This window comes from Coenobita brevimanus, chromosome 1 (assembly GCF_032717465.1).
Source record: "Coenobita brevimanus isolate Jiangsu-jjx chromosome 1, ASM3271746v2, whole genome shotgun sequence".
NCBI classification, from domain to species: Eukaryota; Metazoa; Arthropoda; class Malacostraca; order Decapoda; family Coenobitidae; genus Coenobita; species Coenobita brevimanus.
The window spans coordinates 27,884,844-27,901,234 of NC_136954.1; the positions used below are offsets into that span (position 1 = coordinate 27,884,844).

Below are 16,391 nucleotides of genomic sequence, written 5' to 3' on the forward strand. Positions count from 1 at the left end.
CTTCCCCCGAAACACCCAGACCCGACGGCCAGCCTGTCCGTCCTCCTTGGCAGCCGTACGACACACAAAATATTAGTCACTTTACCCTCCCCGTAACTTCTTCACGCCATTACAAAAAGTATCAACAGGAGGCTTCGTTGCACCTTTTCCTCAATGACTCATTTTAAGCATTACACATCACTATCAACTCCAACGCTATCCATAAACCTAACGTCGATATTAAAACGATATGATTAAGAAACTGTTAAGATGTTATATGCAAAATATATCGCCATGGCAAATGAAAAAATATTATGCCACCTCTGACTGCTAGATTTTGCTTTTTTTTTTTTCGACGTATTGCTACGTCGTCTTATCCTCACCCTAACTTCCTCGTCAGAGAGGCGTAGGGGTCTTAGTACTTCATCCTTAGCGACTCATTTTCCATATTTCATCTTAATTCCTTAGCGATTAATTTTGCATATTTTACGATACCATTGTCTTGTGTGCTATTTCCATGGCCTTAATATCGACGCAGTTTACACCAGTAACATACAAGAGGAAATTGGTGTGCAGAATTAATCGCTATAGAGGAAACAGTTACAATACCTCCAAAGCCTGTTGGAATACGCCTCAGCCAAAAACAAGGGCAAGATCCCTTATACTTATTTTTTTATGATGCCATTATTTATCGTTGTCTACTGAACACACCGATTTGTTTAAATTTTTGCACTGAAAGGAGTATATACCTCATAGGCTGCGAACTGCCAGCATTGCATTTTGTTAGATACTGTCTGAGAGAGAGAGAGAGAGAGAGAGAGAGAGAGACGGGGTACGCAGTACAAGAAAAAAGTTTACTTCGACCGAGAATAAAGAAGATTCAGTCCGAAGATGCTATTCACCTCTCTCTCTCTCTCTCTCTCTCTCTCTCTCTCTCTCCACAGTTCGGACTATCGACTCAAGCAGGGGTATACTCTGTTCGCTTTAACTTGGCCTTAAATTGTTCTCTCTCCACCTTGAATGCTAAGTTGGGGCAAGAGATTAACACTAGAATATGGCGCTAGTCATAAGTGCTATGGGTACTGTCTTCATCTATCACTCGGCTCCCTGAAATTAGTTGCAAGAGGACATCAGATTGGGCCAAGGTATAATGAATTAACTCGAGCTGGTGGTGGTAGGATGCTGCTGTGATATACTATGAGGCGTTTTTTGGTGAAATGAAGCAAATGCAGTCGAGGGCCGAATGCTAATCGCTCGCCAAAATATGTTATTGAAAGTGCCAAAAATTACCTACATATCAAAGTTGAAGAAAATTGGCAAAACTCTATGGATATCAGCCGCCAAGTTTCCCTCCAAATGACAGTCTACTGTATATTGTAAAAATATATATATGGCATCTGGCATTCGGCTGTCTTTGATCAAATCCTCACCAAAAGTAATAGGCCTCTACACACACACACACACACACACACACACACACACACACACACACACACACGATAATTCATTCAAGGTATGAAACTGTCATGTCGCTCCACTGCAAACATCAAACGCTCTTCGTTATTTGCCAATATTCTTGGAGGGGAAATTGTTGAGTGCTGTGAAGAGTATGTACGAGGGAGCTAGGGCTACGGTGCGAGTGGATGGTGAGCTGAGTTAGTTCTTTGATCTCAATGTGGGACTGAAACAGGGTTTTGCGATATCTCCATGGCTGTTTAATATATACATGGATGGGGTTGTAAAGGAGGTGCAGGGTAGGGCAGTGGATGTGGGGGTGGCTCTAATGAATGAGGGTGAGATTTGGAAGCTTCCGGTGTTGCTGTTTGCTGATGATACAGTACTGTTGATTGAAGATGAATGGGAGTTGCAAGGTTTGGTGAATGAATCTGGGACAGTGTGTAGGAGGAGGAATCTGAAAGTTAATGTAAACAAAAGTAAAGTTATGGTGTTTGAGAGGAATGAAGTCACAGTGTGTGCAGTGAGGTTGGATGGTGAGGATATGGAGAATGTGAGTGCATTCAAGTACTTGGGTAGTGTGATGAGTAAGGATGGAACTTTGGGGGATGAAGTGCGTGAAGGGGTACAGCCGGGAAGGAAGGTTGCTGGTACACTGAAAGCAGTGATGAGAAATAGGGAGGTGAGTATGGAAGTTAAGAAGTCACTGCATGATAGTATTGTGATCCCTACCCTGACGTATGGAAGCTAGGCATGGACCTTGCAAGAGGGGAACAAGTCAAGAGTGAGAGCAGTGGAAATGAGTTACTTGAGAGGAGCATGTGGAGTGACGTGGAGGGACAGGTTGGCGAATGAAGAAGTGAAGGAATGCTGTGGGGTGGATGTGGATGTGGTTGAGAAGATTAGGAGAAATACACTGAGGTGGTTTGGACATGTGAAGAGAATGGAGAATGAAAGACTGACTAAGAGGGTGTATGTAGGTGAGGTGGAGGGAGGGAGAATGAGGGGTAGACCAAGGATGAGGTGGAGGGATGGAGTTGAGAGGTATATGAGGATGGGGGGAGTGAGTTGGGGGGAGGATAGTCAAATGGTGAGTGACAGAGCAACTTGGGGGAGTTTTGTCTGCGGCCACCCTTTGCGGGATTAGGGCGTCGGACTATAGATAGTGTTACGGAACAGAGAAAGATAATGTACACTTTAAGTGAGAATACTAAAAATCACTACTGTCCCGTAAAGTTCCAGGTTCAAAACAAAAGAGTTAGGTAAAATTACAAGTTCAAGTTTAATGCTCAAACTAACAACAAAACATTCAGGACTCATAAGGATAATGTAATGGCAAAAAACAGGTTAAATATATGGTTAACTGCAATAGCCTCTATTAACATGAAATTAGCAAGAGTAAATTTACCTAAGTCAGCCCTGATAAAATGAAAATACACTGGGTAATGCTCAGTTAATGCAAGATAAATTATTACAGATACAAAATATTATTAATGATGGCTGACACCAAGAACCCCACATAAATTATAAAAACCTTACTAGGCCTAAGAATTAACATCTTATGCTATACAGTACAAGGAAAAAATGCAATAACAGTTATACTCAAATTACACAGCTGCTAGATGGTTGGAGACTTCCGGAGCACTCAATAATAATAACGGTACAGGGGAGGACAGAGATGTGAACAAAATGAGGAGTAGATCTAAGTGGCCATGATGCAGAGACTGAGCTCATTATATAGGGGCCAGCAGAGCTTGATACAACTTGTAAGAAGGACGCGCAAATGAAGCCATGGGGACAAAGAGTTGACAATCCCGCTCTGAACAACAGAAAGAACGACTTACTCTACTATAACGGTAGAAGGGGGGGACTGAGGCAGAACACGCTCGTGATCAAACATGCAGCATACTGTGCGTTAAAATTACACAAAGGATGATGAAATCATAGGCTATGTAACAATAGATAGATAGATTATCAGTCATCATTGTTATTAATACTATCACAATTATTGCTGCAAACATCATCATCATCATTATCATAGTATTATTATTATTATTATTATTATTATTATCATTATTATTATTAGTATTAGTATTAGTATTATTATTTATACCTTCATTATTATCAATATTTTTATTATTATTATCTATTATCTATTATTAATTATTATTATTATTATTATTATTAGAAGCAGCAGCATCGTTATTATTATTCTTTATTTTACTATTATCATTAGTAACGTATCACCAGGAATATATTAAATTCTACTGATCGTCTTTTTCATCATTATCACTATCGTAAAAAAAAAAAAGTAGCAGCCAATTCCGTACTTTCTCCGGCAAAGTATAGGGGCCTGAGGCTAGGTTCACGTGGCCTTCAGATGGACGAATTAACATTTTTCATTTAATCAAGCTTCCTGCACATTTATTCAACTCAGGAAAGATGTTTCATACTGAAGAGATAACGATGACTCCTTAACCCCTCCTGGCGAAATGTTTTAAGCAGAATGAAATCGTGTGGGAATAAATAAATAGATAAATATGGGTAAATAGATTACTAATAAAACCCGCAATGGGAATGAAAGGACTGAATGAACCGCTAACGCGCGTGGTGATGGTAATTACATGACCGATAACCTCCACTCGCCTCTTGACGCTTTGAACGAATGTGGCCACAGCAGATCACCGCCAGCCTGACTACAGTGTAATTACCCGCCCCCGTCCCGGAGTGGCTCGGGGACGGGGATTCTTTTCACTCGATTTGTCTGGCTGTCTGTGTCTTTCAACAATTTTACGCGAAAACTACCAGTGCGATTTTGACTAAAATTACAGGGATGATGGGCTATGACCCTCTGGTCCCCTGATTAAATTTTGGGCAAAACTGGGCCAAGGCCCAGGCTGTAGGCCCAAAAAAAAATTTTTAAAAATGTTTTTTCGCCATATCTTCTTTCAAATTTTTCATATCGACATGAAACCAAAACCCAAAGGTGCAACTTTCAAATCTGCATCCTATAAAATGGCTCATTACATCGAGGGGGAGGTCACCACCCAGTTAGCAGTAGGGGGGTCAATGGTAGGTGGGTCGTTAAATGGGCATAAAATCGTCAGTTTTCACCCGATTTGCTCCACATTTGTTATGTGACATCTTGGACTAGGTATCCTGTTGTGTTAATATGTCAGCACTAAATTGACTGCCAGGGACGGGTTTGCTGGGCCTTGGCACAGCTTATTCTATCATCCGCTATAATTCCTCTTTCCTACCAGACGACTGTTTTTATCGCCTTGTTACACAGTCTCAATGAGCGCATACCTCCGCTAACGCCAATAAAATTTAAAATTTATTCCTATATTCTAATATGAGTCCACCTCAGATCTAATCAACTTTTCCCTGACCCACTGTCCACCTGTTCACCAGATTTACACTGACATCCAATAACATTTTCTTGAGATGACTTGTACACAGACACACAAACGGCCCCGGTAAAGATAAACTCCCTTTAGCTTAGCTGGCGGAGGTCATTCATGAAAATAATAATAATAATAATAATAATAATAATAATAATAATAACAGCAATGAAATTAAATAATAATAATAATAATAAATAATAATAATAATAATAACAATAATAATAATAATAATAATTAATAACAATAAAAATAATAATAATAATAATAATAGTAACAGTAATAGTAATAATAATAATAATAAATAATAATAATAATAATAATAATAATAATAATAATAACAGAAAGAAGAAGAAGAAGAAGATGATGATGATGATGATGATGATGATGATGATGATGATGAAGAAGAAGAAGAAGAAGAAGAAGATGATGATGATGATGATGATGATGATGATGATGATGATGATGATGATGATGATGAAGAAGAAGAAGAAGAAGAAGAAGAAGAAGGAGGAGGAGGAAGATGGGGAAGAGGAGGAGGAAGAAGAAGAAGAACAACAACAATAACAACAACACATCATCATCATCATCATCATCCACTGGCTCCTCTCTTTTATTTATTATTCAACTGCTCAAAATTCTCTTGTAACCTAGGGAAAATAAATGCCTGGAGAGAGAGAGAGAGAGAGAGAGAGAGAGAGAGACCCAAACTCATTGCCAGTCATATTGAATTTCTTTGACCTATTGCGGGGTGTGCTTTTTCTTTAATTTTTTCTTTGCTTTTATATTGTTTTTCTGTCCTGCCTCGACCCCAGAGGAATACTTTCAGCGTCATATTGTAGCGAGGACGACACAACAAAATATATAGCTTTTGACTGCAGCTCAATTCAAAGTTTGGTCGTCACGTAAAAAACTTTGCTTTTTGTGTTGTGTTGTGTTGTGTTGTGTGTGTGTGTGTGTGTGTGTGTGTGTGTGTGTGTGTGTGTGTGTGTGTGAGGGGGGAGGGTATTGGGTCATTGTGGGGCCTAAGGGGAAATCACAGAGATGACACTGTTGCCTGCTCTGATCTGTCTGGCCATGTAGATCCGTCAACCACAGGCAAGCAACTGCCTCTGTGGAGCCGTCCTACAGGTACAGTACAGTATCTACATCACACTGTCAGCCGGCACCCCCCGTGGTAGACAGCGCCTCACCAGGGTCAGACCAGGGTCCTTCCCACAGCGAGATTCAGGGAAATATGAGAAGGTTTGGCTCCGGGGTGGACGCCGCAGCTGCTTTTCTCCACCCAGGGTATACAACGTCACCACGTGTTGGCACCTTACATGACAAACGATTTAAAGATTAATTGTATTTTTTAATTATTCATGATATATTTGTTCACTTTGGTGGGCTATTTACATGAATTTCATGTTATTCTATTCTCAGTACATCTGTCAGGTTGTTTTATGGCACGTTTTTAATATTAGTTATATATTTAGAATTCTGACCTGTGCCCCACCAAAGAATGGGGATGATGCAGGGTTCGGCAAACAAGGAAGGAGATAGTGAAAAAATTATTTACATAGTACAGTATTATGTTACTAAGTTTCACTATTTTCGATGCATCCATGTGTACAAGTACTGTTTAACGTGAAGACAAAGTATATGATGCTCCTTGGAAGACATCAGAATATTTTATGTTTTCAAGCACTTCACTCCGATGACTTTTCTCTGGTTTTGTTGTTAATATTACCAGAGGAGTCTCTCTCTCTCTCTCTCTCTCTCTCTCTCTCTCTCTCTCTCTCTCTCCGAACTGGATACCTCAAACATTTTCACACAGTCGTTTCGTGGTAGCATGGATAAAGTACAGAGTACGTCACCGGACTGAAGGGGTTAAGGTTAGTTATATATTAATTCGTGTTCATTATTCTGGAGCCATCATATCATCATCATATCACCATCACCATCATTATCATCATCATCATATCACCATCACCATTACCATCATCATCATCATATCACCATCATCATCATATCACCATCATCATCATCATCATCATATCACCATCACCATTACCATCATCATCATCATCATATCACCATCACCATTACCATCATTATCATCATCATATCACCATCACCATCACCATCATCATCATCATCATTATTCCACCACCACCATCATCATCATTACCACCATCGCCATCATCAACATAACCTCCTGTTCCACTCTGGTAATGTGGAGTGAATCAACGTCCTAATTTAGTTTAAAGATACCTCTGTGTAGATCTATATACAGCTTAAAGGGACTGGAATAAATTTATGCCTGCAGTCTACAGAGCTGACACTTCTGACAAACCTAGATCCACAACAGCAATTCAGCTCTTGGAGGTATACCCACATAGTAATACTGTGTTTACGGTAAAAAAAAAAACATTTACAACGTTGGGTGGTAACCATACAAACAAACAGATTCCTGGTGGGTTAGGACACACCAGCTGGGTTTGCATCCAAGGCTGGGTTGAGTAAGTGTTCTCATTAAGGCACTTAGGGGTTCCATCGGATTACTTTTCCTTCAATATTGGGATCAGGTAGCCTAGCCCAGGGCCCCTACGCTTCTGATGGGGCAAGAAATGAAAGAAGGATGAGGGCTGATAATAACTGACTGATGACGTTTGACTGACTGACTGACTGACGATGACGATGTTGATGATGATGAAAATGACGAGGAGGAGGAAATCACATACCTACGAGCATAAGCCCTCACTTAAAATGTCCGCCGAGGCCTAGTGTTTGAACCCCGCACTCGTAAAATAACGCCGATCACGTTACCAACACGCTACCAACGAGTTAGCTGAGTTTGGCCGCGTAATTCAGCCTAACACCAGGTGATTTTCAAGAACTGTGAAATCGAAGAGGCCACAGGCTTAATAACCTACCTTTATTAACTTCACTCCTATCGTCGTCCTTACGTTTGTTATTCTGAGTACAAAAAAAAAAAAAAAAAAAAAATCAGATGAGAAATTATAGCAGTTCGAGCGTCAAAAATTATCACTAACTTCATTTTATTTTATATATTATTATTATCATTATCATTTCTACTACTACTACTACTACTATTACACTGGTCTGCGTGATTATAAAGGTCAGGGATATGTTTGCTGTTCTTGGGTCAGTTTCTTACGCTGATTCCGAAAATCGCATTATTTTTTATCAATCTGGTCAAATTTGGGAAATAAAATACCTTCTAGAAATGATAACTTCCCGTTATATTGGTAGATGAGTGATTCGTCTAGTAGTTTAACTCAACTGCCATATATGTACAGGCTTTACAGGCAGTTCTAATAGATCGCAAGAAGGGTACAGTATACTAGGATAATTAGGTCTGAATGGCCTCTCCAGGGATTTCCGCTTGTGCTGGGCAGACACCACATCCCTCTTTAGGCACCAGCAGTAGTCGGCCAGAAAGATGACTTCCCCTCGTCCTTAATAGTGTTCCTCCATCACTCGGATATCCTTGTGAAAACGGTCCCCTTGCTCTTCACTGAAGTCCCCACAATACTTTGGAAAAGAGTCCAGATGAGATCTGAGGAAGTGGATTTTCACCGACATGCGTGTATCTAGTCGGCGGAAACTCTCCATCAGCTTATCAACAGCTTTCTCATACTCTGGACTATGGTGGTTGCCCAGAAAGTTCGCAATGATCGACTTCAGAGTCAGCCAAGCAGAGAGTTCAGAGGAATTCAATGATTCATCACAGGGGGTGTCCTTGATGAGCTTTCTTATATGAGGGCCATCAGATATCCCCACTTTCAGTTTCTCTCTGCTTACGCATGGAAACTTCTGTCACAGAAAAGTGAATCTTCCACCTTCTTTGTCCAGTCCCTTCACGAAGTTCTTCATGAGACCCATTTTTATGTGCAGTGGTAGGAGTAGAATCTTGTGCGGTTAGACTAGATGGTGGGACAGAACACTGTGTGAGCCGGGTTGTAGCCCATGTCTAGACGGCCATTCTCATCGGAAAAATGCTGGTCGTTTGCCTGGCTGTCCCACAGGCACATGAAGCATGGATACTTTGTGCACCCACCTTGAAGTCCTAAGACGTGACCAACTACCTTGAGAGCTCCACAGATCAACCAACCATGTCCTTGTAGTTGACAGCAGACAGCAGACGTTCCATGCTGTTGTGAGTTTTCCCCATTTCAACTGGGTGTGCAACAGGGATCGAAGCGAACTTTTTGCCGTTGTTCAGAAGAACCGCCTTGAGATTCCTACTCTACGAGGTGATGAAAAGCCTCCATTCTGTAGAGTCATACTTCAAACCCATCACTTCAGTCAGGTAGGCGATGTTGTTGCTGTAAACGAGAGAAGATGCCTCATCAAAAGAGAAGTATTTTTGGAACTCTTTCTCTCGGTGTCGATACCAAAAGAACATTGTCTCCGGTGCCAGCAGACGTTTCTCACGAAGGCGCGAACTCAGCAGCTGATCAGACTCCTCGGACAGGTTTAAGTCCTGCGTCAATTCGTTGAGCTCAGCTTGGCTCAGTGGCAGAGGTGGGTCAGTCTCGCTCATTGGCTCAAATGTACCAGACACGTCTGCATCGGTCGCATCTCCAGACTCAGAGTCGGACGACGATCCCATGTTGACATCAGGTTCAAGAACAGGAACATCTGGGCCATGGGGGACTGGCTTGATGGCCGATGGAATGTCAGGATACTGAACATGATGTTTGTTCTTGCGACTGATGCCCTGTAGATTCGTCATACAAAAATAACAGTCTGTGGTGTGATCTTTAACTTCCCTCCACATCATCGGAACACCAAATGGCATACTCTTCTTCGGTTTGTTCCTCCAATCCTGTAGGTTTTGAACACATGTTTTGCAACAGATATGAGGGGTGAACGGCTTATCCTGGTCGCCTAGTTTGACTCTGAAGTAAGTGTGATATGACTTCTTCACAAAATCTGTAATTCTCGCTTGACAGTCTGAAAGGGTCACATTTCCACAGAGACGGCAGAACCTGTCAGAGTGGTTCTTGTACTTTCAATTCATTGAAGTGACAATCCAGATCCGAAATGAAGAAAAGAAGGTCTTTTAAAGGCACCCGTGAGAATTTAGGACAAAAATATAGTTCACGAACACCGGTTCAATAACACTATTTGAGCCATACATGCAGTTTTTTCAAATCTAGCATATCTAAAAAACCTGACCTGATTGAAGAAAATGGATTGCATTTCTGAATTTGGCGTGCGAAACTGATCTTAAATCAGCTGAAAAACCTCTGACCTTTGAAAAAAAGTTTTGAAACTCACGTCACTGTTATTATTATTATTATTATTATTATTATTAATATCATTATTATTATTATTATTATTATTATTAATAATAATAATAATAATAATAATAATTATTATTATTATTATTATTATTAGTAGTAGTAGTAGCAGTAATAGTAATAGTAGTAGTAGTAGTAGTAGCAGTAGTAGTAGTAGTAGTAGTAGTAGTAGTAGTAGTAGTAGTAGTATCATCATCATTATTTACTACTACTACTACTATTATTATTATTATTATTATTATTATTATTATTATTATTTATTGGAAGGATGGAGAGGGACAAAGGAAAAACTTGATGGTAAGAAAGTTCATCCAATCACTCCAATAATGTATATTTCAGTGTTTTCATGATCCCTCTTCAGACGACTGTATATCATTTTATTAAAGATCTCTATTGATAAAGAGGTTAATGAAGGATTTACTCACATCCACCTAAAGTCAATAAAAATAAAGCAAATAATACGTCATCGGATTAATGGTCGTATATTAAGTGGCATAAGGGACTCCGATGCACCGTCTCTTAAGTGATTTAATTTGCACAGTGCACCTTAACATTCTCCAAAAAGTGTGCATCGGTAACAAACAAAAGGATAATGAAGTGTTAATGTGCAGACTAACTCGTCGAGGAAATGATGTTACGAAGACTTCAAAGCTACTTAGAATACGCCCGTAAGGGATTTATTTCAAGAGAAGAAAAAGTGTTGGGAATTAAATCGGTGTGATGGATGTAGAGTTGGATATGGACTGACAGGTAAGACGGCAGGTAAGTAGACAGGTAGCCAGGCAGCCAGCAAAGATGATTGGTTGATTCGTCCACGTGCCTGGTATCACTTATAATAGCCTCGACCATGGTAAGTACGGTAGGTAGTTAGGCCAGTTGGTTGGTTAGTATCTTCATGTGCTTGGTATCGCTTCAAATAAGGCCTTGACTGTGACATGGTAGGTAGATAGGTACACTGACTGGTTAGTTCCTGAAACCGGTATCGCCTTAAACAAAACCTTCACCGTAAAGTGGTAGGTACGTAGGTTGGCTGGTCAGCTCCTGTGCCTGGTACTGCCTCAAATAAAGTCTTGACTGTGACGTGGAAGTTAAGTATGTACGAAGGTAGGTAGGAAGGTAAGTAGATAGGTAGGTAGATGGTAGGTAGGTAGGTAGGTAGGTAGGTAGTTAGGTGGGTGGGTGGGTAGGTAGGTAGGTAGGTAGGTGGGTGGGTGGGTAGGTAGGTAGGTAAGCGATAGGTAGGTAGGTAGTTAAGTGATAAGTAGGTAGGTAGGTAGGTAGGTGATAGGTAGATAGGTAGGCAGGTGGTTGGTATATAGGTAGGTAGGTGACAGATAGGTAGGTGATAGGCAGGTCGGTTCCTGCGCCTGGTATCGCCCCAAAGCCTTGACTGTGGTCCCTCTCGCTGTGACAGTCTCCATTAATCAACACAGACGTCCAACACAGCGACCCCAGTGTTAATGAAACTTTCCCGTGTATAGTGGAGGGTGTGGTGGAGGGTGTAGGAAAAGAGGGAGGGTGTACGGGTGTACTGCAAGGGTAGATGGTGTTATTCTGTGTGTGTGTGTGTGTGTGTGTGTGTGTGTGTGTGTGTGTGTGTGTGTGTGTGTGTGTGTGTGTGTGTGTGTGTGTGTGTGTGTGTGTGTGTGTGTGTGTGTGTGTGTAAATCAGAGGCAGCACTCACACAGATGTCCATGTAGAGATGGTGATGATCAGGCAGCGATGGGTGGGAGGGTAGGGAGTTTGGGCGAGGCAGGAATCTGGGTGAGGCAGGGATTGATGGGCGAGGCAGGTTTGTTACTAAGGCAGCGGTGTGAGTAAGGCAGGTTTATTACTGAGAAAGGTCTGTTAGTACGGCAAGGGATTGGGTGAGGGAGGGGTGTGGGTGAGGGAGGGGTATGCGTGAGGCAGGTTTGTGGTTGAGGCAGGAGTGGGTGAGTGAGGCAGGAGTGGGTGAGTGAGGCAAGAATGCGGTTGAGGCAAGGATGGGTGGGCGGGTGAGGCAGGAAATAAGGCAGACCACCCAGCCCCAACCCACACCACCCACCTGCTTGCTGGTCGTCCGTCACATTATCCTTTTTTCTCCACTGTATTCATTTTATATCGCATCTACACACATCACATTGCTTCCTCGGTTTACTGAACATCCCGTATTTGTTCCATATAATTTATTACATCTGTCCACGGTAATGTTTGTCAATGGTTTTAATTGTCCGCTTCTCCAGTTGTCCACTACACCAATTGTCCACCACACCAACTGTCCACCACACAACTGTCCACTACACCAACTGTCCATCGCATCAACTGTCCATCACACCAATTGTCCCTATCAAAACTCTCCACTATCAATTGCCTCAGCATTCCTTGTCAACTACACTATTCACTGCATAATTTGTGAGCAGAAATATGTACTACACAGAGTCACAAGCCACAGCACCAAACACTATGTCCTGAAGTTAACGCATGTCGCTTCACTGTGAAAGATTAACGCCGAAGCCTTTCCATGGACCTCGATTACTTGAGGAGCTGACATGATAAAGATCTCAGTAGGTTTAGGTCACGGGTAAATCGCTGCAAGGTTAGATATGATACATTAGCTTAGGTTTGTGTTGCTTATACGTTAATAGATATTATAGAACTTTTCATTATAATCCGATGGCATAAAAATCAGCACAGAACAAGTAATAACTGAATAATTTGTTACTATTCACATTAATATGTCACTGCAACGCAACGCAACTCCGAAAGCACGTGCACTCAGCCCCAAAGACGCACAAACAGATGCAAGCAAAGAAGGTGGCACTCAGAGACCATGAAGTGAAGATTAGAAAGTATAGAGAAAGACTGTTATCCGAGACGAAAATACGCACAGCTACACAAACATGCTGGTTAATGCCTAACACAAACAACAGACAGCGCTGGGCTGCAAGGGAGGCTTAGCTGTCAGGAAGTAGCTTTAAGACCAGCTTTAAGGTTAATATATAATGCCAATCTAAAGCTACCCGTAACCGTCAGGCCGATGCAGGACGACTGCAGGAGAGTTTACAGAACTAGTTTATCCCGCCGTCCCTCGGCAAGGCATGTCTTAAGCCAAGGGTTCCCAACCTGGGGTACATGTACCCCCAGGGTATATTTGCACTTCTCAGGGGGTACATAGAGGTCTGAGAGAATAACCATGGTCTACAAGACATGATGTTCTAATCTACAGTCAGATTGCACAAAATCGTGTTTTTATCAATTTCCTCATTTCAGGAAACAAAACATTTATTAAAATTATATCAGTGAGGTGACTATACATTTTTTTTTTTTCACTATTATGCCACTTCCCGCGGCCCGCAATATGTATTTGACGTGCAACAATCAGGTATGTATACAGCGACTCGAGGCAGCGGTGGTACCGCCCCATAATGTCTTGAGTCGCATTCCTACTGAAGCTCACAGCTAGTGAAGGTGTGTTAACATTACTCGTCACCAGCACTGTCGCCGTAGTTTTGTTGCAAGTGTTGCATAAAAAGTTTACTATACATAACAAGAACAATAAATGAAAATACAAGAATTTCCGTAATTAATAAAAAGATTATTTTTTAAATGTCGTATCGACATAATCTCTAAAAAATACATTTTTAAAAATTAATTTCAGAAATTCTTGTCTTTTCATTAATTGTTCTTGTTATGTATAGATAACGTTTGTCAATATTAAGGACTTGCACAACAGCTGGGGCCTCAGTTCTAATGATAATATTGGGTTCCTATCATCATATGCTTCACTGCTTTATTCTTTCCACCACAAATGGATTATTGTTTTTTGGCATTATACTGAACAAAAACTTAACCTAACCTAACCCATATGTGTTTGGGGGCTATTAGAAAGGTTAGGTTAGGTTTTTTGGTTAGGTTAATGCTAAATATATATATATATATATATATATATATATATATATATATATATATATATATAATTTTCGGCAGAAAAAAAAAATACACAGATTTCATAATAAAATAATATAAAATTAATATATCAATTTTTGATCCTTAAGTTTTAGGGGTACATGGGAACCTGTCAGAATGCCCACGGGGTACAGAGGAACAAGAAGATTGGGAACCTCTGTCTTAAACGAAGAGAACGGTGAGGGGGGGGGTCTCTCTTGACTAGTTAGAATGCAAAACGCGTAAACGCAGAACCAGTTACATTGATTGAAATTATAATTCAGTATCTGGCCGACTTCTGACTGACTGGCATGATGATATGACTGAACTGATATGACATAACATGACAACAGTAAATTGAAAACAACACTTATTTAACGTGACGACAGTTATAGCGTGACAAAACAGCGCTAACAAGATTTGACAAGACATGGCAGCACTGATATGTCATGCATGAGATGACATATTATGGCAGCACTGATGTCATACGAGATTACATGACATGATATTTTAAAAACTGATGACAACACTGACACGCCACACGTGACATGAAAACAATGACATGACAGGAAAGGACTAGCATGACACGTCAAGGTGGCTCTGGCATGAGAACTTATGACAGCAATGGCATGGCGTGACAGTACAACATGCACATGTCTCCACTGACATGTCACGACAAGAGGACAGTGTGAGATGACATTACATAGCAGCACTGACCAAGCATGTGATTACAAGACATGATAGCACTGACATGACGTACATGATATTACAGCAATGATATGGCATACCATGACACACATGACATGACAGGACTGACATGGCGTAAGACAACTCAGGCATGAGATGACATGACAGGACTGACATGGCATAAGACAACACTGGCATGAGATAACAATACTGACATGACATGAAGATAGCACTGACATGTCATGACATGATAGCACTGGCTAGACATACATGACAGAACATGACTTTACAGCACTGATATTACGTGGCATGGCTGAACTGACATGACATGACATGACAAAACAGCACTGACATAAGATAACGCGACATGGCACCACTAATATGACATGACATATGGCAGCACTGACATTACGTGACGACTGCACTGAAACGACTTATGAGATGCCATGACAAGACATGCCGTGAAATTATTTACTTGACATGGTCACAGAAGCAACATACTCGAAATGATATAAGAACATAAGAAGAGAGGATAACTGCAGTAGGCCGGTTGGCCCATGCTAGGCAGCTCCTAGAAGAGTAACTGAACTACTAGAATGAGATAAGGATAGCAAAGAAGAAGGCTCTCCCCCGCCCTCCAAACCCTCCAGCCGAAGCCGGCAGAAAAAAGTCAGAAAGAACACCACGCCGTATAGAAAAACTGGCGTGGACATTTTACAGGAAAGTGTGAAAGGAGAATAGAGACTATCATAGTGTAACCTGAAAAGAAAAAATTTTTGAATTAGTATTGGTTATAAGATTTTCTTTATTCTATATCCACCCCTTATTTGTCATATGCTTATCTAGCCTATGCTTGAAACTCTCAATGGAAGAGGCAGCAACTACCTTACTAGGTAGCTTATTCCATTCGTCTACTACTCTATTACCAAACCAATTTCTACCGATTTCCTTACTGAAACGGAATTTTTCTAGTTTGAAACCATTATTTCTAGTTCTATCCTGTATGCTCACTTTAAGTACCTTGCTAATATCTCCCTTATTTATACCATTCATCCACTTAAACACCTCAATTAAGTCTCCCCTTACTCTACGCCTCTCTAGCGAATGCAGACTTAGTCTTTTCAGTCTGTCTTCATATGACAGGTTCCGGACGTCATGTATCATTTTAGTCATTCTTCTCTGTACATTTTCTAACGAATTAATATCCATTCTATAGTAAGGACACCAAAATTGTACTGCGTAGTCTAAATGTGGCCTTACTAATGCTAGATAAAGTTTTAGTATTACTTTAGATGATCTATTGCTCACGCTTCTCGAAATAAATCCTAGGACCCTATTTGCTTTATTTCTCGCATTAATGCACTGTTGCCTTGGTTTAAGGTCGTTACTAATCATAACTCCTAGATCTCTCTCGCATTCCGATTTGCTAATTTCTTTGTTATCTAAGCTGTATTTAGTATCTCCAATGGTCTTGCCTACGTTAAGTACTTTACATTTTTCAACGTTAAATTCCATTTGCCAAGTTTTAGACCATTTGGACAATGTATCGAGGTCTTTCTGTAAGTTATGGCAATCGTCAGTCGAATTAATGATACGCCCTATTTTTGTATCGTCGGCAAATTTG

At 40.8% G+C, this 16,391-nt stretch overlaps 1 protein-coding gene across 1 annotated transcript; it reads right to left on the reverse strand.

Annotated features, from left to right (window-relative positions):
* Positions 1 to 9,093: 9,093 nt before the first annotated feature.
* On the reverse strand, positions 9,094 to 13,330 carry LOC145392682 (uncharacterized). The gene is made up of 2 exons (XM_080267007.1): positions 13,200 to 13,330; positions 9,094 to 9,838 (listed from the first exon to the last, which is right to left on the reverse strand). The coding sequence occupies exons 1-2, from the start codon at positions 13,328 to 13,330 to the stop codon at positions 9,094 to 9,096; spliced, it is 876 nt and encodes a 291-aa protein (XP_080123133.1).
* Between the last annotated feature and the right edge of the window lie 3,061 nt (positions 13,331 to 16,391).